General features: G+C 37.1%; 2 protein-coding genes, 1 non-coding gene and 1 pseudogene across 3 annotated transcripts; 1 reads left to right on the top strand and 3 right to left on the bottom strand.

Annotated features, from left to right (window-relative positions):
* LOC126024534 (small integral membrane protein 8-like) overlaps positions 1 to 20,565 on the top strand; it is a 1,114,930-nt pseudogene that overhangs the window by 580,478 nt on the left and 513,887 nt on the right.
* On the bottom strand, positions 1,096 to 3,152 carry LOC126024526 (lithostathine-like). Its single transcript, XM_049784963.1, has 5 exons — positions 3,077 to 3,152; positions 2,475 to 2,593; positions 2,117 to 2,254; positions 1,414 to 1,534; positions 1,096 to 1,163 (listed from the first exon to the last, which is right to left on the bottom strand). Exons 1-5 carry the CDS (start codon positions 3,150 to 3,152, stop codon positions 1,096 to 1,098), a joined length of 522 nt encoding a protein of 173 aa, XP_049640920.1.
* LOC126025075 (U6 spliceosomal RNA) lies at positions 7,577 to 7,683 on the bottom strand. The gene has a single exon (XR_007501122.1). It is a non-coding gene; the product is annotated as a U6 spliceosomal RNA (small nuclear RNA).
* LOC126024537 (lithostathine-like) lies at positions 17,066 to 19,191 on the bottom strand. Its single transcript, XM_049784971.1, has 5 exons — positions 19,107 to 19,191; positions 18,457 to 18,575; positions 18,106 to 18,243; positions 17,400 to 17,520; positions 17,066 to 17,133 (listed from the first exon to the last, which is right to left on the bottom strand). The coding sequence occupies exons 1-5, from the start codon at positions 19,180 to 19,182 to the stop codon at positions 17,066 to 17,068; spliced, it is 522 nt and encodes a 173-aa protein (XP_049640928.1). The 5' UTR covers positions 19,183 to 19,191.

Raw genomic sequence — 20,565 nt, forward strand, 5'->3', positions numbered from 1 at the left:
AATGTTTAATGCGATGTTTTCTTACTAATGCGATTTTTATTGTGATCATTCGGTAAGCAAATAATCTTGAATACTGCAATATTTGAAGGCCGGCCGCGGGCCACAAAATGTTGTACAGAGGCCGCAAATGGCCCACGGGCCACAATTTTGAGACCCCTGGTTTAGGGAGTGTCAGTTTATTGAGAGGCTAATATTCAAAATTACACCACTGTGGTCACAAAAGTGAGAAGCCTGCTCAGAATGGGCTTGGGCCTGATAGATTAAGTGGGTTTCAGGGTTGTTTAGGCAGGACATTTTTGGTGCTTATAGATAGTTAATTTTGAAGATGGACAAACATGGGAACATAGAGTCACTTTTAAAAACTGAGCAGCAGGGGCCTGGAGATATAGCACAGAGGCATTTGCCTTGCAAGCAGCCGATCCAGGACCAAAGGTAGTTGGTTAGAATCCCAGTGTCCCATATGGTCCCCCGTGCCTGTCAGGAATTTCTCAGCAGACAGCCAGGAATAACCCCTGAGCAATGCCGGGTGTGGCCCCAAAACCAAATAATAATAATAATAATAATAATAATAATAATAATAATAATAATAATAATAATAATAATAAAATAAAAACTGAGCAGCAGAGTTGAGCAATGGTCAGGTTCCTGGACTCATCTGATGATAAAAACACAAAGAGCAAAGTTGACTGTATTGGCTGGAAAGTCTAAATGAGTCAGACTTTGAAATCCAGACATATGTGAGGGGGTTGGTGTATTCATGACAACCTCAGTGGGGATTCATAATTAGAAATATTCTTGGATTCTGGAATATATTGAATAAAAGAATTCAATTTCTGACTCATACAGAATGTGATCAGTGAAGGGCCAAGAACAGAACACAAAAAGGCATCTCAGTGGATTAAAAATATTTATTATTCTGTGAAAAATCAGGCTTTGAGCATACAAAATGGAGTGTATTGAGATTGGGAAAAGGATGATGAGATTAGGTCAGGGTTGAAAGGTGGTTGAGATTTCCTGCCAGCCTCAACCATGAGACTGAAAGAATATCCAAGATCAGTTGAGTATTATATTCATCGGTTGGATGACTGAGCTGACCTACCCCTGAAATTTGCAGACATAGGGTAGAGGTTTTCGACAGTCATGATTTTGCCACTTCTCATAGCCTGAAGAGACAAGAATAGATGAAGAGAGTGGGGCTGAGAAAGCTGGTGCAGAGCAATGGCATACACTCCACATTTTGTCATCTCATTATCCAGAGAAAGTTATCAAGTGAAAGTGGAGGTGAAAAACTATAAAAGAACGACCAAACACAAGTTTGGAGAATGACCCCTCCGAAAGGCTAGTCTTAAAAATAATTTATGGGGAGAAGAGGGAGGAGAAAGGTTGGAAAATGAGAGATTTTCTCCTTCTTACCTGTGCTTTGAACAAGGCTCCCACAGTAGCCTGTGCCAGTTGGGGTACCTTTCTCCCAGGCATCATAGTTCAGCACATCATTGCTGATCCACTCCCATCCACCTCCATTGGGTTGTCTGCCCTATGGCACATGGGGGCAGAATGATCACTTAGTCCCATTGGTACTAGATTTTCTGGGCAGAAATTCTTCACTGAAACCCAGAAGTAACACCCAGCAGCAAGAATTTTTATGGGGTGGGGGGTCTTCTTGAACTAATGATAATCTCTAGGAAATTTTCTGTGAGAATTTACTCTAAGTTCAAGGGTAAATAATTTAAAGACCATTGGAAACATTCAGAATGGCAAGGATTGTATGTGGTTCAAGGGGTTCTTAAACTTCAGGATATACAGGCTATAGAGTTTCTCTAGAATACAGTGACCCCATTTTCCTTTGCCTAAATCTTAGACATGTCTCAAAAATTTCCATAAAAGCCTTAAGAAACTTCATTGAACTATATATGAGAGTTGTGTATAGTAAAATTGATTATAGTTAAAATGAAGGCATGCTTCAAGTAGTCTCATGTCTTAATTATGCAGAATGACTTATAATTTCAATGATTTCAACAGGTGCTCAAAGTATTTCATGGTCAGGTATAGGAGGCAGAATAGACAAAATTGCCAAGTTAGAATGATGGTCATGAGGGTAGAAGAGATGGTATTTTACCTCTGTGGGGTCGTGGAGTCCAATCCAGATGTGAGAGACTGAAGTACCACTGTTTTTGATGAGCGAGGCCACAAAATAGGCCTCAGATCCAGTGAGCACAGACACAAGGTGTCCTTTAGGCCTCTTCTGGCAAGCATACTGTGAGAGGAAGGAAGAACTTGAGGGGAAGCTTGGTACTTGGGAACATTGGGGCTAAGGAACTCTAGGGACAAATGCAAGGATAGTACTTGAAGTAGTACTGCTAATTGTATTATCATTCTACCTACCATTGTATTCCAAGTGAATGGAGGCTCCCCTCATTGTCACTGTTTTCTCAGAAATGACCCTCAAATCCCCACATGCAATTCCTACTACTTACATCTGCATCCATCCAGGATTTTTCTGCCAAAAACAGGGCATAGCAGTGGGAGCCATAGGCCAAGGAACCTTTGGGGCAACTGATTCTTGGAGAAAGCTGCCCATTCTGCAAAACTTCACCTGGAGGGAAAGAAAGATCAAGTACAGATATAGTAACCAAAAAACAAATATTGGAGGGAAAAAGATAGTAGGGTAGTGGATGAGTCAAGTAATTGAGGGAGGGACTCCAAATTCATGTCAATATCTCATGGCTTTCAGCACATTCTCACTAAAGGACAGCTACTTTCTGTTCAACCTGTATTTCATAAACTGTCCAACTTTGTCCTTCGTCAGTATGGGCTGACAGTTGGTCTCTTAAAGGACTCACAGTCTGTCTGCTTCCAAGATCCCTAGACACTTCCAATTGTGCTTCTGCCTGAACATGTATTACTCACAGAAGTGGAGACAGTACTCATATCGACTGTGTCATCAACAAGTAGTTGTTACCAAAGAAAATACAATGGATTAATCATGCATGGTAAGCATGTCAGTTCTATCATATATATATATGAAGTTTCTCACTTGAGCTTCCCTGGCACTATGATTTGCTGTGGCAACACTCACCTTTCACTTGAGATTGGAGCATTAGGCAGGAGAGCAGAAATCCAGCAACAGTGGAAAAACCCATTGGAGGCAGCATCCTGTCAGACTGGACAAGGCTATCTGAGGAAGGAATACAAGTGTGGTCAGGGAAAGGCCAAACAGAGGATCCACTGCTCTATATCCTATTTCATTAGTATATATCCCAGGAATTAGTTGACCTTTATTACTGTATTTCTCTCTTTCTTTTTCTTTCTTTCTTTCTTTCTTTCTTTCTTTCTTTCTTTCTTTCTTTCTTTCTTTCTTTCTTTCTTTCTTTCTTTCTTTCTTTCTTTCTTTCTTTCTTTCTTTCTTTCTTTCTTTCTTTCTCTCTTTCTCTCTCTCTTCTTTCTTTCTCTTCTTTCTTTCTTTCTTTCTTTCTTTCTTTCTTTCTTTCTTTCTTTCTTTCTTTCTTTCTTTCTTTCTCTCTCTCTTCTTTCTTTCTTTCTTTCTTTCTTTCTTTCTTTCTTTCTTTCTTTCTTTCTTTCTTTCTTTCTTTCTTTCTTTCTTTCTTTCTTTCTTTCTTTCTTTCTTTCTTTCTTTCTTTCTTTCTTTCTTTCTTTCTTTCTTTCTTTCTTTCTTTCTTTCTTTCTTCTCTGTCTATCTCTGCCTCTGTCTGTCTCTGCCTCTGTCTGTCTCTGCCTCTCTCTCTGTCTCTCTCTCTGTCTCTCTGTCTCTCTCTGTCTCTCTGTCTCTCTCTGTCTCTCTCTCTGTCTCTCTCTCTCTCTGTCTCTCTCTCTCTCTCCCCCCTTTGCAGGAAAGATTAGCTATTCTAAATTTTCTATCCATGAAGCCCCAGGGTTTATTAAAGCTGAATCTTATAATGCTTTTGTCCTCTCAGGACAGAGATTCTTCCCAAATTTCTCCAAACATGAGAGAAAGCCCTGCCTTTATGAGCATCTGTCTCAATTCCTACTTACCTTTCTTGCTTGGATATGTGATTGTTTCTCAGCCAGAAAGACCAGCCTTTTATAAGACATTCTGAGGGCGGGGCACTGAAATGGATGGCAGAAAGCTTCAAACTTGAGGGGGCTACTGAGAATGGCTAGGTATGGATTCCAGGCGATTCCAGAAATGGGAGGCTTCTCTTTCTAGTAATGGCTGGGAATTGCCACAGGTGTAACCACTTTCTGGTCCTAGATTAATACCTTCTTCTTTCAGTTGGCAGCTGCAAGTTTTCCTACACATAGCATAACATTTTTTTTCTTTTCCTTTTTTTTTTTTTTGGTTTTTGGGTCACACCTGGCAGTGCTCAGTGGTTACTCCTGGCTCTATGCACAGAAATCGCCCCTGGCAGGCACAGGGGACCATATGGGATGCCAGGATTTGAACCACCATACTTCTGCAAGAAAGGTAAATGCCTTACCTCCATGCTATCTCTCCGGCCCCCACATAACATTTCTTTTTTTGTTTGTTTGTTTTTTGGGCCACACCCGACAGTGCTCAGGGGTTACTCCTGGCTGTCTGCTCAGAAATAGCTCCTGGCAGGCACGGGGACTATATGGGACACCGGGATTCGAACCAACCACCTTTGGTCTTAGATAGGCTGCTTGCAAGGCAAACACCACTGTGCTATCTCTCCGGGCCCACATAACATTTCTTAATGCTTATTTTTTATTAAGACCGATTGCAATTTATGTCTTTGTTTTTAATGAAAATTTGTAGAGCTCTAGGTGACTAGACAGGAAATACAGAGTATTAGCATTTTTGTAGATCCTTCATATAGGTTTTGTAACTTTATGTCATATTTTAATTTGTAATTTTACCCATATTACTAAATATAAATTAAGGTAAAATAGTACTTGATGAATTAATACCAATAGTAAAGTATAAGACACATTTATATACATTGCCCTGATTGTAAAACATGTATATACTCACACACAACAATCTGAAACACTGAATGATAGAAAGCTAATGACAAATATGTCTTTTATACTGGTCAATCCTTCTAACACATTGTCACTGTAAGAATTACTATGTGTCTCTGGGAATATACCTTCTCGACTAGATGGCTTAAATTATCTCTAGTACTGAAAACCTTAGAGTCAATTTATCCTTGAACCTCTGCATTGAACTGTTGTACTGTTGTCAAGATATTCCATAACCATCTTTGAATTTCCAATGTATTATTGGGAGGTTTCACATCCCAAAACTCAAATTCTGTACAAAATCTATGAGCAGATAAAATAGGAAAAATTGATAAACAACAGGTGAAATATCTCCATTAAATAGAAAGTTAAAGTAAATAGGATAAGCAGCAAAGTACTTGTGGTTTGAAGGAAAGTTAATTGTTCTTAAATCCCAGGCTTTGCAGAGAATGATATATTATTTCATGTTCTAAAAGGCTCTATATAATATTGAAGCAATATAGTGAGTCACTATTCCAAGGAATATTTTTCACATTTTCTCTTTTCTTTTTTTTACTATTTTATTGTTGTCAAAGTGAATTACAAATCTTTCACAGTAATATTTAAGGAAATAATCACAATGAATGAAGGGCATTCCCACCACAGTGTTGTCCTTCATCCCTGTTCAGAGAATGCATCCCACACCTCGTTCTTTTATCCCCTGTAATGCTAGAAGGACAATTCCCATTTATACAGCTTGTTGTAGATTGGGTGTCAATTCTGTTGTCGTTGACTTTGAATTTGGTATTCAAGTCTGATCATTTTTTATTTCCATCAAATGAACATATGACTGTCTGGTTCCATATTTTTAATTTCAATAATTTTTATAAATTATATTAAAAATAAACTACCAAATCATGGAATCATGTATTATTTACTGGAAAATATTATTGAAATATGAAATATATATTAAATAATTATTAATTAAACCATGATGTTTTGTTCAGAAAAAATTAATCACTTAAGTTCACTTTGCCATTGAATTAAAATATGAATTATAGGTACATGCTATATGTGTCAATTTTTGTTATAGTGTTAGATGGAGTAAAAATAAACAAAAATATCTAATAATCCTGTAATTAAACTTTAAGCATATAAATCAGGAGATACAAATCACAAGAAAGAAAAAAGTGCAAGAAAAATAGTGCCAAAATTCTACTTCTTGAAATATTGAAGAAAGATTGATATATCCTGTTTGTACTCCTGAGAGTTACACAGTTTGCAAGAAGAAAGAAGTTACACCTGTGGCAATTCCCAGCCATTGCTAGAAAGAGAATCCTCCCATTTCTGGAATCTCCTGGAATCCATGCCTAGCCATTCCCAGTAGCTTTGAAGATTTTGAAACTGTGTGTATTCATTTCAGTGCCCCAAGCAGAATTGCTGTACATGTTGTTCCACCTGAATTTTAGCATGTCCCAGAGTCTCCTATTACAGGATCATGAGTATTAGCCAACTCTCTTTATTATCCCTTTCAGTCCAATTATCACTATTCCAAGGAAGTGTCTGTTTTGTTTTTTTGTTTTGTTTTGTTTTTGTTTTTGTTTTCTGGCTATCTCAGGACCATGGGAGTTGGGGATCTGAATGTCACTAAAAGGGCAAAGCTACCTTTACCCCTGACTGTTGGCCAGACAGTATTGGGAAAGTGGTCCTCAGCTGTGACCATTCCCAAGAAGCAACCTGTGATCATCACCCTTGGTACCTTGACACTCTTCATCAAACAGTTATGGAAGAATAAACATTGCTAGAATAGTCTTGGGCTATTTTATTTTGGTCTGTCAAATCAACATTAGCTTTCATTTAATGCTTACAACTTTAACCTCCCAAATCATGGATATAATACCTCTTTTACTCAGTAACGATTCTGCAAGATACAAAATGATAAAGATCCAGTACTCTTTCTGTCTGAACTTTGTTCTAACTCAATCATGTCACACTGTTCTTGAGAAATCATCAGGAAATCATTTAGGTAGCCCTTGAATTAGTTGTTTTGTCTCCTAATTCCTGGAAAAATATTGACAGGCATACCTGTGTAGTTAACATTCTCAGTAACAGGCTTTTGATCACATATAGCATTTTAATAGTTCAATCCTGGCCAATATTCTGTAATTTTTCTTTTTTTTTTTTGGTTTTTCGGGCCACACCCGTTAGATGCTCAGGGGTTACTCCTGGCTAAGAGCTCAGAAATTGCTCCTGGCTTGTGGGGACCATATGGGATGCCAGGGGATCGAACCACAGTCCTTCCTTGGCTAGCACTTGCAAGGCAGACACCTTACCTCTAGGCCACCTCCCCGGCCCCTATATTCTGTAATTTTAATACCACTGTTATCTCTGTCTGCTAGAGCATCTGTTAGAGATGCTGAATAATCAATTTTAATACCATATACAGAAATATTATAGATGACTCTGGTCCTCTATTTCTTCATAATTAGAATTGTTGGAGTGTATTAGGAGATCATGACCACCCATGTATCCAAAAGATGGATCGATGAAATTACTTTCTTAATATCCATTTTCCTAACCTTAAAGTAAATGTTTTCTTAGGTTTTTTTTTTGTTTTTTTTTTTGTTTTTTTTTTTTAAATATGGAACGCTTCACGAATTTGTGTGTCATCCTTGCGCAGGGGCCATGCTAATCTTCTCTGTATCGGTCCAATTTTAGTATATGTGCTGCCGAAGCGAGCACTCTTAGTTTGTTTTTTGGCCTCAGCTGGTGATACTCAGTGATTAATCCTGGCTATGGGCATTGAAATTGGTCCTGGCTTGGGGAACCATGTGGGTTGCTGGGGATGACCGAGGTCTATCCTGGGTCAACAATGGGCAAGTCAAATGCCCTATGACTCTGCTATCTCTCCGGCCTGACTTAAAATATATGTTTATATGGAAATATGTGTATATATATATACACACATATATATACATACCAAATGTATATACATATATACAATGTATATACATACATTTCCATTGTAGCATCCATTTTTTTTTCTTTTAGCCTTCGTTCACTTTTTGGGACCAGAGTTGGTATTTGCAGGATTTTTCTTGACTCTGTGCTCAAGGATTATTCTTGTTTGTATTTTGAGGACCATATGTTTCTTTGAAAATAGATAGAAAGTATTTTCTGAAAGTGTCTTTGGTGAGAACATATGTTATTGATAAACAGAGTAAATGTTTATTTTTAGGCATTGATTTTTCCTAAAATATTAATTGCATCACTATCTTTGAATGTGTGCTTCAAACCCATTTCCTTCCAGGACTTATTTTGTAAGAGTTTATAGGTGCTGCTGTTGTCTCTACAAGAACAAAATTCAAGCTGAAGATTTTTATGGTGGGAAGAAGCACAGAAAGGGAAAGGGAAGTAATGATATTAGAAAAACATTGGATGATTGCAAAAATAGTAAGAAATATAGTACTAAATGCGTTCAACTAAAAAACAAGTGTTCTACCTGAGAGAATCTGTAGATTTTACTATAGAGCTCAGAAACTTGGTAGCTGCTTATGAGTGCATTTATATCAGAGAGAAGAAAAAAAGGCACAAATTGGGTATGACTACATTTATTTATTTTTATTTTTTTATTTTTTGGTTTTTGGGCCACACCTGGCAGTGCTCAGGGGTTATTCCTGGCTATCTGCTCAGAAATAGTTCCTGGCAGGCACAGGGAACTATAGGGGATACCGGATTGTTGGGTACATTTATATCTTAGACTTAATACCTAAAATATCTAAATATCTAATTTAAAGCACTTCCAAATCCCTGATTTTCCTAGTAGAGCACAGCTTATTTGCACATTATGGCATTATGAGCTTTTAATTTAAGTGTAACAAGAATTGGCTACAGCAATTTCTCTGTAGACCTAGCTCCAGAGAGTTGCTAAAAGCTCTTGAAAAGATCCAACTTTTCTTATTTTTATGATAATTCTCAAGTTTTCCCTTAAAAAGAATTGGTGTTCCTAGGATAGCAAATAAGAATATATGGTCTGGGGGCTGAGAGATAGCTTAAAGGTAAGGTGTTTGCCTTTCATGCAGAAGGTGTGACCCAAAAGCCAAAAACAAACAAACAAAAAAAGAAAATATGGTCTGTAGATTACAAGTTAGGTTGGCACATGGAGAGAAACCATGAATAGAAGAGCTGAAATCCAACATCTAAGAAATTGTCAATATTGGATAAGTGTTTTGTTTTTGTTTTGTTTTGTTTTGTTTTTGCAGTTTTTGTGAGCCATAAGCATGGTCCCTGTAGTTTCTTATTGTTTAACTGTAAGTGATTATGATCTTCAGCAAAACTGTTCTTAACTGAGTGGATTTTGCTTGTGATCAGCAAATCAGCACCATATGTCATGTCTAGCATTCCCTATGAATGTTCTTCTACCATCAGCATCTTGTTATTCTTAAAATAATCCTTGTAAAGAGATGGAAAGGAAAGGTATATACCAATTCTTCTCTAAATTCCATTTTGGAATAGTGTGGAAATTAGTCAGAAATGATCCAGGCACCCCCCAAAAATCAAATATTTACTCAGAATAAGGAACAGATTCAGCTTAACTTTTATAAGGCAGGAAAATAGGAACTCACCTTTAAATGGACAGAAAACACTGATGAAAATCTGTGGGGACAAATACAGGTGCAAACAGAGAAGTACTAAGGATGATAGGAGAATAGAGACTGATACTTAATTAAAACATTTCTAATATAAGACCCTTTTTTATCTGTGTGTCCAGATGCTTAAGATTGATCTAGCAGAAACCTATCAAATGACATAAGTTTACATATTTCCTGATTCTCAACTCTCAGAACAGCGGATTCTTTTCAATCAAAGCATCTATAATAATCCCAAAACTGTCAATTTTGAGGCTGTAGATTCCACAGAACCTCATGGCAGTACTTTGCTCCTCAGAGAAACAGCTGTCTTTTTGCATCCATATGCATTTATGCCCTCTAGTATACTGAAACATCAAGACTAATTGTGTTCACTGTGTTTATATTGGTATTGATATCTTCTGTATCACTTCAAGGTATCATTGGTAGAAAATTTTCTTAAGTTATTAGTATCAGTTCTAGAAGATGCAAGATGCTTCCATTTGAAAACCAGTATTCTTCCTGTTGGGGATAAAAATATGGTGAAGGTGCTTGCAGGAGTCAAGAAGGCAGAAAGATTTTTGATTTCAAATGTAGAGAAATTGACAGTATGGCGACATATAGTAAATGCATACATAAAAGTCAATAATAATGGAGAAATAAAATTACATTTTTGGTGTTTAAGCTAAATGTGTGGCAACCAAATCGAATGAAACCTGGCAAGAAAGGACTATAAGGATCTCCCAAAACAATTATTCTATATTTCTTCCAGAATAATTTTGATTTAGTTGTTTTCAGACACATCATACTAGAAAGCACATTTCATATCATATTGTAGGTTACAGATATGTAATTAAATTTGCTGCTGGTATTTTAAGAGAGGTTATTTCTATAAATATTGAGTCATTTTTAACAGAGAGTAGATAACTTGATTACTTAGAGATACCACTTCTTCATTTCCACTGCTAAGAAAAGTGGGAGTTCTTTGACTTTGAGTCCAGCAGGTTTGAAAAGTTCACTTATTTCTTAGCAAAGGGTATTTTTTTTACTAACAAATGGTATATTGAGATGATTAATAAGAAATTTGGTTTTATATTAAATGCAATTTACTATCAAAATTGTACAATATCTCTTTGGAAGACTTATATAAGATATAGGCTTGGGATTGGGTCACATGAACCTAGTGAAAAACGATCTGATATTATTTATTTTTTGGTAAGACTGATATTGTAAGGTCACAGACAAAAAGTATCTTAGTGTTTTATCAATTACAGAGGCCAGAGACAAAACATTGCTAACACTAATGGTCCATATGCTGATTAAGTTTGTAAATTTTTGCATTATTAATTTACTTATTTCTGATTCTTTTCCAAAAATTTCCTTTTTTCAATTTAAAATCATTCATTCTTCATGCAAGGAAATTTTAGCAAACAGCATAAATATCAAGTTTTAGAAAATACACTACCCTTTGAAGAATGAGGTGAAATGTAAATCATTGTTTATTTTAAGGGAGATATACTTTAACTTTAATTAATTAAATAACTATATACTTATTTTATTTATTCAATATTTAAATGATAATTCCGCAGGGGCTTTATTTTGCTACTAAAAACTTTGAGATCTTCTATTATTTCCTTTAGATAATAAATGTTAAAAAGGTTTTATCATAATATAACTATAAAGATTAGCAATAGGTATAATAAATGGGTACACAAAATATTTTACATTAACTTTATTTACTACTTTATATACTTATATAAAATTATATATATACTTATATATAAACTTTATATTCTACTTAACTTTATGTATATATAAATTTATATATATATATCTAAATACTACATTAACTTTATATACTACCCATGGTTGTTTTAATTTTTCATTGAAGAAAGTGGTTTTGGTGGCTGGAGCAATAGCACAGCTGGTAGGACATTTGCTTGCACTAGACTGAACCGGTTTTGAACTCTGGCAAGAGCCTGCCAGGAGTGATTTCGGAGTTTTGAGTCAGGAATATTCCACCATGTTTGCACCCCACCCCCAAAAACCATAAAAGCCTCTTCTTTTATTAAAGAATGATAGTGAACTAAGTATATGGGCACTGCTTTGTGACACATTTTCTATATATACACTTCTTTTTATTAGCAATATTCAATGATAACCTTATATATGACTAATGCATAAAATTTAGTGAGTTACAAAATTTGAATACATATGTAATTCTCAGCAAGGGGTGGCAAAATAAATATGTTTAAATTTGAGGATACTTTCTGCTGTTATTTTTGGTTTCTTTGTTTTGAGTCACATCTTGCTGTGCTCTGGGGTTTGGCTCCACACTCAGAAATAATTCCTGGCAGGCTTGGGCACCCATATGAGGTTCCAGGGTGCAAAATATAAGTCAATCTCATGCAAGGTAAGTACGCTACCTGTTCTGCTATCTTTCCATTCCCATGTGTTCTTTTATACCTAAAGTTTTATTTTATATTTGGATTAAATAAAGGCTAACATATGTTTTGTTTTTTTATCAGTTTTACAGAATATTATGCTTTCCTTTTAAAAATAGCTTCTATGATGTAGTAAAGATACAGAACAGCATTATAGCGTATCCTATTAATGTGGTTCAGCATCCTGGTTAAGTCATGGATCTTGAAATTGTATAGGATCAAGAAATGAAATGGAGGCTGGAGAGATAACATGGAGATAAGGTGCTTGCCTTGCATGCAGAAGGACGTGGTTCAAATCCCGGCATCCTATATGGTCCCCTGAGTCTGCCAGAAGCGATTTCTGAGCATAGAGCAAGGAGAAACCCCTGAGCTCTGCCGGGTGTGATCCAAAATAAAACAAAAAACAAACAAACAAAAACAAATAAAATGAAACAATAGTTATCAAAACAGCATGGTATTGGAATAAAGACAGATGCTCAGAACAGTGAAATAGTCTTGAGTATTCAGAGAATGTTTCTCAGACATACAATCATTTAATTTTTGATTAAGGGGAATGAAATCCAAAATGGAGCAAGGAAAGCCCTTACAACAAGTGGTGTTGGCAGAAATGGTTAGCAACTTGCAGAAAAGCTAACTCAGACCCGCAGCTAACACCATGTACAGAGGTAAAATCCAAATGGAATAAAGACCTTGATTTCAGATCTGAAACCATAAGGTATGTAGAACAACATGCAAGCAAAGCACTCCATGACATTGAGACTAAAGGCATCTTCCAGGAGGAAACAGTACAGATAAAAAGATGGAAATATATTAAGCTGAGAAGCTTCTGCACCTCAAAGGAAATAGTGCCTCAGATTCAAGAGCCACACACTAAATGGGAGACATTATTCACCCAATAGCCATCAGATAAGGGGCTAATATCCAAAATATACAAGGCATTAACTGAACTTTACAAGAAAAAAAATCTAATCCTACTAAAAATGGGGAGAAGAAATGAACCGACACTTTGTCAAAGAAGAAATGCAAAAGGCCAAAAGGCACATGAAAAAATGCTCCACATCACATCACTAATCATCAGGGAGATGCAAATCAAAACAACTATGAAGAACCATCTCACGCCACTGAGATTGGCACACTTTGCAGAGAATGAGAACAAGCAGTGTTGGCAGGGATGTAGATAGAAAGGAACTCTTATTAACTGCTGGTGGGAATGCCCTCTAGTCCAAACTTTATGGAAAACAATACGGAGATTCCTCAAAAAACTGGAAATTAAGCTACCATACGATCCAGCTATATCACTCCTAGGGATATACCCAAAGAACACAAAAATACAATTCAAAAATCCCTTCCTCACACCTATACTTATTGCAATGATATTTATATTAGCCAGACTCTGGAAATAACCAAGATGCCCCTCAACAGAGGAATGGCTAAATAAACTGTGGTAAATATACACAAGGGATATTATGCAGCCATTAGGAGAGATAAATTTTCCTATACATGGATGTACATGGAATCTAGTATGTTTAGTGTAATAAATCAGAGGGAGAGAGACACAGAATTATGTCACTCATCTATAGATTCTAAGAAAAAGTAATGACATTAGTGTAATAATTGCAGAGAAAATAGAGGGCAGGGCCAGAAGGACTGGACCACAATATGAAGCTCACCACAAAGAGTGGTGAATTCTGTTAGGGAGATAACTACACTAAAAACTAGCATGGCATAATTAATGAATGATAAAAGAAAGTAGAATGCCTGTCTAGAATACAAACAATGGTGGGGAAGGTGGGAGATTGGGTGCATCAGTGGTGGGAAGGTTGCACTGGTGAAGGGGGTGTTCTCTTTATAATTGAAACCCAACTACAATCGTTCTTGTAATTATGGTGCTTATAAGAAACAAAGTAGTATTTTCTATGATTTATGTGCTTTTCATATTATATGAAATTAGATGTAAAATTTTCAAGATGAAGCTTCATATGTCTGGGATAATGATAGATTTTCAAATATGAACATATTGAACGATTGTCAAAACTCTATTTGGGCTAGGCTGCATATGTCAAGATACTTTTAAAAGTTGTAAATTCTTTTTGTAAACATTTTATTTATTTATTTACTTATTTATTTATTGGTTTGGGGCCACACCCAGCTATGCTCATAGGTTCATATGTTACTCCTGTCTTTGTTTCAGAAATAACTCCTGCCAAGCTCAGGGGACCAATGTAATGCCAGGAATTTGGTTACAACACAAAGGCAATTGAAGTTATAAAAACCATCTTGGGATGGCTGCATTGCTATCTCTCCAGCCCCTAAAAGTGGTAATTTTTCTGTAGAAGGGCATTGGCTCAGAACCTGGCATCCCAAGTGGTCCTCCTTGCCCTCCAGGGATGTTCTCCAAGCCATGGTCTTGAGATAAAAATCATGACAGAGCGCAAAAAGGAAGAAAAGAAGAAAGAAAAGGTAAATATATAAATAAAAAAATGTACAACTACTTCAATGTCCACCCCAAAACAAAGAAATCAACAAAAACTAGATAAAAGGAAAAAAAGATTAAAAAAAGTGGTAATTTTTCAATAAGTAACATTTTTTAATTGTTAAAATAAAACCAATTGAAGGAATCAAGAATCTCTGCTGTTGTGTACATAGAACATTAACTTTCTGAGGTAATACACAGCAACAACTGACAAACACTATTTATTACACTTATTAGTTTGAGACACCAGCACCATTCTGCCCATGTGCACACAGAAGAAAAGACTATATAGTTGCTGTTCTACCTACATATGTATAAGGGTGAATAGCATATGGGAAGTTCTTGGTATAAATGTCAATAGTTTAAAAAATAAAGCTGAAATATTTAAACAATCCACATGTAAAAATTTTAAATAGAAAATTTACTATGTATTTAATAAAATTATGATCCAAGGTAAATTTGATTGAACCAATCTCCCCTACACTCCACAAAAAAAAAAAAAAACCAGAAGCCCCTATCCATTTCCTGTCAGAAACAAAAGGCCCATCTTCTCCACCAAAATCCAAGAGAAATTTTTCAAAGTACTGGCTGATACCTCTGAGGCATTTTCATCAAGGGTGTGGAGCAGGGACAGATTTTCCTTTTTGCATGAACTTCAGCAGCCAAAGACCACCCCTACACCTTTCAACAAAATGGCCCAGCTGTGTAACAACTTCCTTAAACTTCCAAGCCATCAAATACTTTTAGACCTATAAGATCTGAACCACATGTGCAGAGGTGTTACACCTTGATATCTTATAGCAGTGTCATTCCAATAGATTCAAAGGAAATCTGATGGAAAAGGTACACCGACACAGAAAGCTCAACTAGCACCATCCACAGCACAGCTATTTCTTACTTCCTTGCAAAGACCTGCTTTGATGGCCTTTGGGGTCTTTTTTCATCATTCCTAGTGTCTGTCTTGAACATACTGATAAAGCAAAGAAAACATATGTAAACTGGAATTCTGTGGTCAGATTTTAGATTAAAAAGTTACTTGAGTTAATGCCATGGAGAGATAAAACAGTTATTTCAAATTCAAATTCAAACTGACCCTTGTTAATCTAAATTTTTATAACTTCAGTTGCATTTGTGTTACAACAAGCAATATGAAGTAAATTTGTGCCTGCATGGAGGCAGGATACGGAGGTGAATGGACATTAAGAATTAAGCTGAGGTTAACAGTGGTAGGATTGGAATTTGAATATGAATAACTAAAATGTATGTGTTATGAACAATGTGATAAATAATTGTGTTACAATAAATATTAGGTGAATGATGCTAACTATTGAATATAAAACATCATTAAATAATTTGTTTTAAAATTATAATCCAATGATGACAGACAATTAGAGATATTATCTGATAATGCAGAACTTATGAGATATTACAAAACAGTAGAATAATGTGTATCAGTGCAAATTCTAACTTCAACATCTGACAACAAACAATACCCACTACACAGTTGGGTCTCCACAGGTGGCATGAAAAAATACAACAGAGCAGCACCATAGGACCAATGTATCGATTCAAAAGTCAGCTTGTGCAGCTTCCTGAGAACTGCACAAAGGGATCAAGTAACACAGAGAATCTCTGGTGTAACCATGTTCAAAGGAATAAATTGCTACAGGACAGATTGGTTCAAGAAAAAAGAAGAGAGATTTTCAGGAGTGAAATGCAATAGAAGATATGGCAAAACTATAGCATCATTGGCAGCAAATTCCCCTATGTCAACAGGCCCTACATGTTTCATAAAGTAATGGCAAAGGAAAGAGAAAAGCCATGAAATTGGATGTAACATGGTCTAGCTACGGGATGGAAAGAGAGCATTCAAGAGAACTGGGCAGTTTAGGCTAAGTCAGTATACTGAGCGTCTAATATTCAGAATGGCACTGCTGAGGTCACAGAAGTGAAAAACATGCTCAACATAGACTTAGGGCCTCATTGGGTGGGTATGTGGACTACATAAGCAGGATATTTTTGGAGTCTAAAGATAGTTCCTTCTGGGAGGTGGGCAAGCAGGAGAACATGGAGCCACTTTTAGGAACTGAGCAGCAGAGTTGAGCTACAGTGTGGCTCCTGGAGTCTTCTGACCAGATTTAATGATGTGAAACAGAGAGCACAGCTGGGTGCACTATCTAAACTATCTACACCAGTCAAATTTTGAAATCCAGACTTCAATGATGGAGTTTTTTGGGTTTTCATAGAATATCTGATTAGTGATTCACAAACAGTCATTTTCTAGGCATCTGGAGGAAACTGAATAGCATATGTCAATTTCAAACAAAATGTCACCAGTGAAGTTGCATAAAAAGAACACAAAATGGCATCGTAGTGAATGAAAATATTTATTATTTTCTGAAAAAATCAGGCTCTAAGCATACAAAAGGAACTGTATTGAGATTGGAGAAGAGGGATGATAAGGTAGGTGTCTAGGTTTGAAAGATGGAGGAGATTTTCTGCCAGCATCAACCATGAGAATGGAAGAATATCCAGGATGAGTTGAGTATTAAATTCACCCTGTGGATATCTGAGTTGAACTACCCCTGAAACTTGCAGACATAGGGTAGTGGTTTTCGGCAGTCTTGACTTTGCCAATTCTCGTAGCCTGAAGAGAAAAGAGTAGGTGAAGTGAGTTGGGCTGAGAGAGCTGGGAAAATGGTACAGAAGCCTTGTACCCAAAGTCATATCCTCCCCATTTAATCATCTCAGGCTGCAGAGAAATGTGGCAAATAAAATTGAGGTGAAAGGCTAGAGAAAGACAAACAAAAAGAAGTTCGAAGATTGTCCTCCTCTAAAAGTCAGTCCTAAAAATGGTTATGGAGAGAATGAGTGGGGGAAAAATTTAAAGATGAGATCTTCTCTCAATCTTACCTGTGCTTTGAACAAGGCTCCCACAGTAGCCTGCGCCAGTTGGGGCACCATTGTCCCAGGCAACATAGTTCAGCACATCATTGCTGATCCACTCCCATCCACCTCCATTGGGTTGTCTGCCCTATGGCACAGGGGACAGAATGGCCACTTAGTCTCAATGGTACTGGGATGTTCTGGGAAGCAATTCTTCACTGGAACCCCTGAGTGAAACCCAGCAGTAAGATTATTTGGGGGTTCTTCCTGACCTGAATATGAACTATAGGATTAAAGCTTCGCTCGAATATGCAAGGAAATAAAAGAATCAATCGTTTAAAGACCATTGGTAACTTACAGATTGTTTGAGGCTACACATGTTTCATCAAACCTATATACTTTCTCTAGAGCACATTGACCCCCATCTTTCTATACCCATAAATCAACACACCTTAGACATTTCTTAGGAGGTCCCATACCAGTACTAGGAATTCCTAATTGAACTAGTGGTATATATGAGAGTTGTACATAGTGGAGATTATTGGTAGCTTAGATGAGGGCCTTCCACTATCCAGAGCTTCAAATGATCTCATGATTTCATTCTCCTGAATGACATGTAATTTAGATGAGACTCAAGGAGGCCCAATATATTTTGATGGTTAGACAAAGGAGGTATAAACCAGATGGCCAAGTTAGAGTGAAGGTCATCCAGAGAAATGAGTTGGAATCTTACCTCTGTGGGGTCATGGAGTCCAATCCAGATATGAGAGACTGAAGTACCACTGTTCTTGATGAGTGAGGCCACAAAATAAGCCTCAGACCCAGTGAGCACAGACACAAGGTGTCCTTTAGGTCGCTTCTGGCAAGCATACTGTGAAAGGAGGGAAGAGATTGAGGGGAAGCTTGGCACTTGGGAGCACTGGGGCTTAGGACTGGAGAGACAAAAGCAAGAATAGTACTGGAAGACTTTCTGCTACTAATTGTCTTATAATTTACCTACCATAGTATCCCAGGAGAATGGAGGCTCCCCTTATTGCCTCTCCAAAATGCCCCAACATCCCCACTTGTAATTCCTGCTACTCACATCTGCATCCATCCAGGATTTTTCTGCCAAAAACAGGGCATAGCAGTGGGAACCATAGGCCAAGGAACCTTTGGGGCAACTGATTCTTGGAGAAAGCTGCCCATTCTGCAAGTCTTCACCTGAAGGGAAAAAAATCAAGGAGAGATAGAGTGAACAGAAAAACAAATATTAGGGAGGAAACTACACCTAGGGTAGTGGATGTGACCAGTGGTTTGGGGAGAGACCCCTCTAACTCATGTTATAACCTCAGTATTTTCAGTGCATACACAACAGGCAACTTTCCACTTCAAACAGAAACACTAAAGGAGGAACAGACTGTTTTTCTATTCAAACTGCATTTCATAAAATCCCCAATTTGTCCTTAGTCTGGACTTACAGTTGGTTTCTTAAAGAACTCAAAGTCTTATTGCTTCCCCAAGACTCCCCAGGCTCTTCCAGTTGTGCTTTTCCCTGAACATTGATCACTCACAGAAGATGTTATAGTGCTCATATCCACTGTGCTACCAACCAGTAGTTGTTACCAAAGAAAGCTACAATGCATGAATCAGTGCATGGCATGTAGCTCACTTCTATCATATCTGCCACAAACAGAGTTGACAGTTTTCTCCTTGAGCTTCCATGGCACCAGGATTAGCCGTGGCAACACTCACCTGTCACTTGAGATTGGAGCATTAAGCAGGAGAGCAGCATCCAAGCAACAGTAGGAAAGGCCATGGGAGGCAGCATTCTGTCTGACTGGACAAGGCTATCAGAGGAAGGAATAGAAGTGTGGTCAGGGAGAAGCCAGAGGACCCACTGCTCCATATCCTGTTTCATTAGTCTATATCCCAGGAATCAGTTGATCTGAATACTGTGTCTCTCTCTACTGTGCTCATCAGATTTGATATTCTGAATGTTTTCTCCATGAGGGCCCTAGGGTTCACCAAGGCTGAGTCAGAGAGTGCTTTTGTCCTCTCAGGAAAAGTATTCTTCCCCACATTTCCTCAAGCATCTGAGAGAAAGCTCTTCCTTGATGAGCATCTTGTCTCAGCTCCTACTTACCTTTCTTGCTGGGATCTGTGATGGTTTGTCAGGTCAGAAAAACCAGCCTTTTATAAGACTTTCTGAGGGAGGGGCACTGAAATGGATAGCACAAAGTTTGAAACTTGAGGGGGCTACTGGGAATGGCTAGGCATGGATTCCAGGCAATTCCAGAAATGGGAGGCTTCTCTTTTTAGCAATGGCTGGGAATTGCCACAGGTGTAACCACTTCTCCTCCTAGATTAATACATCTCTCTTTCTGTTGTCAGCTGCAAGTTTTTCCAGACTAACATTTCTTAGTGCTTAATGGTTATAAAGACAGATTGTAACTTTTGTCTTTCGTTTTAAGAAAATGTGTGGATCCTCTAGCCATCAGCACTGTGATGACAAACTAAACAGGAAATACGGAGTTTCAGCATTTGTTCATTTCGTTCATAGAGCTTTTCTAATTTATGTCATATTTTAATAAAATAATTTTACCATTGTTACTAAAAATCAATAAATTATAAACAAAATGATATTTGATGAGTCATGCCCATAGTAAAATATGAGAACAGAATTACTTATATTACCCTTTTAGTAAAACATACACATACAAAATATCTGAAGGACTGAATGATAGAAAGATAATGACAAATATGGATTTTATATAGTCAATCCTTCTAACACACTGTCCCTGTGAGAATTATTATCTGTCTCTGGGAATATACCTGTCTCGACTAGATGACTTGAATCCTCCCTAGTACTGAAATCCTTACTGTCAGTCTATCTTGGACCTCTGCTTTGAACTGTTGTCCAGGTACCAATTTATTCCATAGCCATCTCTGAATTTTCATTGTATTATTGGGAGGCTTCACATCCTAAAACCCAAAATTCAATACAAAATCTCTGAGCAGATGAAATAGAATAAAAGACAAACAACAGGTGAAACACCTCCATTAAATAAACATTTAAAAACAAATAGGATCAGCAAAAAAATACTTGTAATTTGAAGGAAAGTTAACTGTTTCTCCTTAAATCATGGACTTGCTGAGATTGACATTTATTCCCTGTTCTCAAAAGGCTCGATATAATATTAAAGTGACATAT

The sequence above is a fragment of the Suncus etruscus genome, chromosome 12, assembly GCF_024139225.1.
Source record: "Suncus etruscus isolate mSunEtr1 chromosome 12, mSunEtr1.pri.cur, whole genome shotgun sequence".
NCBI lineage: Eukaryota > Metazoa > Chordata > Mammalia > Eulipotyphla > Soricidae > Suncus > Suncus etruscus.

Excerpts from the sequence above, each read along its gene's own strand:
- LOC126024537 (XM_049784971.1), bottom strand. The coding sequence starts at position 19,182 with ATGCTGCCTCCCATGGCCTTTCCTACTGTTGCTTGGATGCTGCTCTCC. Across the intron at positions 18,244-18,456 it reads AATCCTGGATGGATGCAGAT|TATGCTTGCCAGAAGCGACC; the intron begins GTGAGTAGCAGG and ends CTCCTTTCACAG. Across the intron at positions 17,134-17,399 it reads GAGCCTTGTTCAAAGCACAG|GCTACGAGAATTGGCAAAGT; the intron begins GTAAGATTGAGA and ends TTTTCTCTTCAG.
- LOC126024526 (XM_049784963.1), bottom strand. The coding sequence starts at position 3,152 with ATGCTGCCTCCAATGGGTTTTTCCACTGTTGCTGGATTTCTGCTCTCC. Across the intron at positions 2,594-3,076 it reads GCTCCAATCTCAAGTGAAAG|GTGAAGTTTTGCAGAATGGG; the intron begins GTGAGTGTTGCC and ends CTTTCCCTCCAG. Across the intron at positions 2,255-2,474 it reads AATCCTGGATGGATGCAGAT|TATGCTTGCCAGAAGAGGCC; the intron begins GTAAGTAGTAGG and ends TTCCTCTCACAG.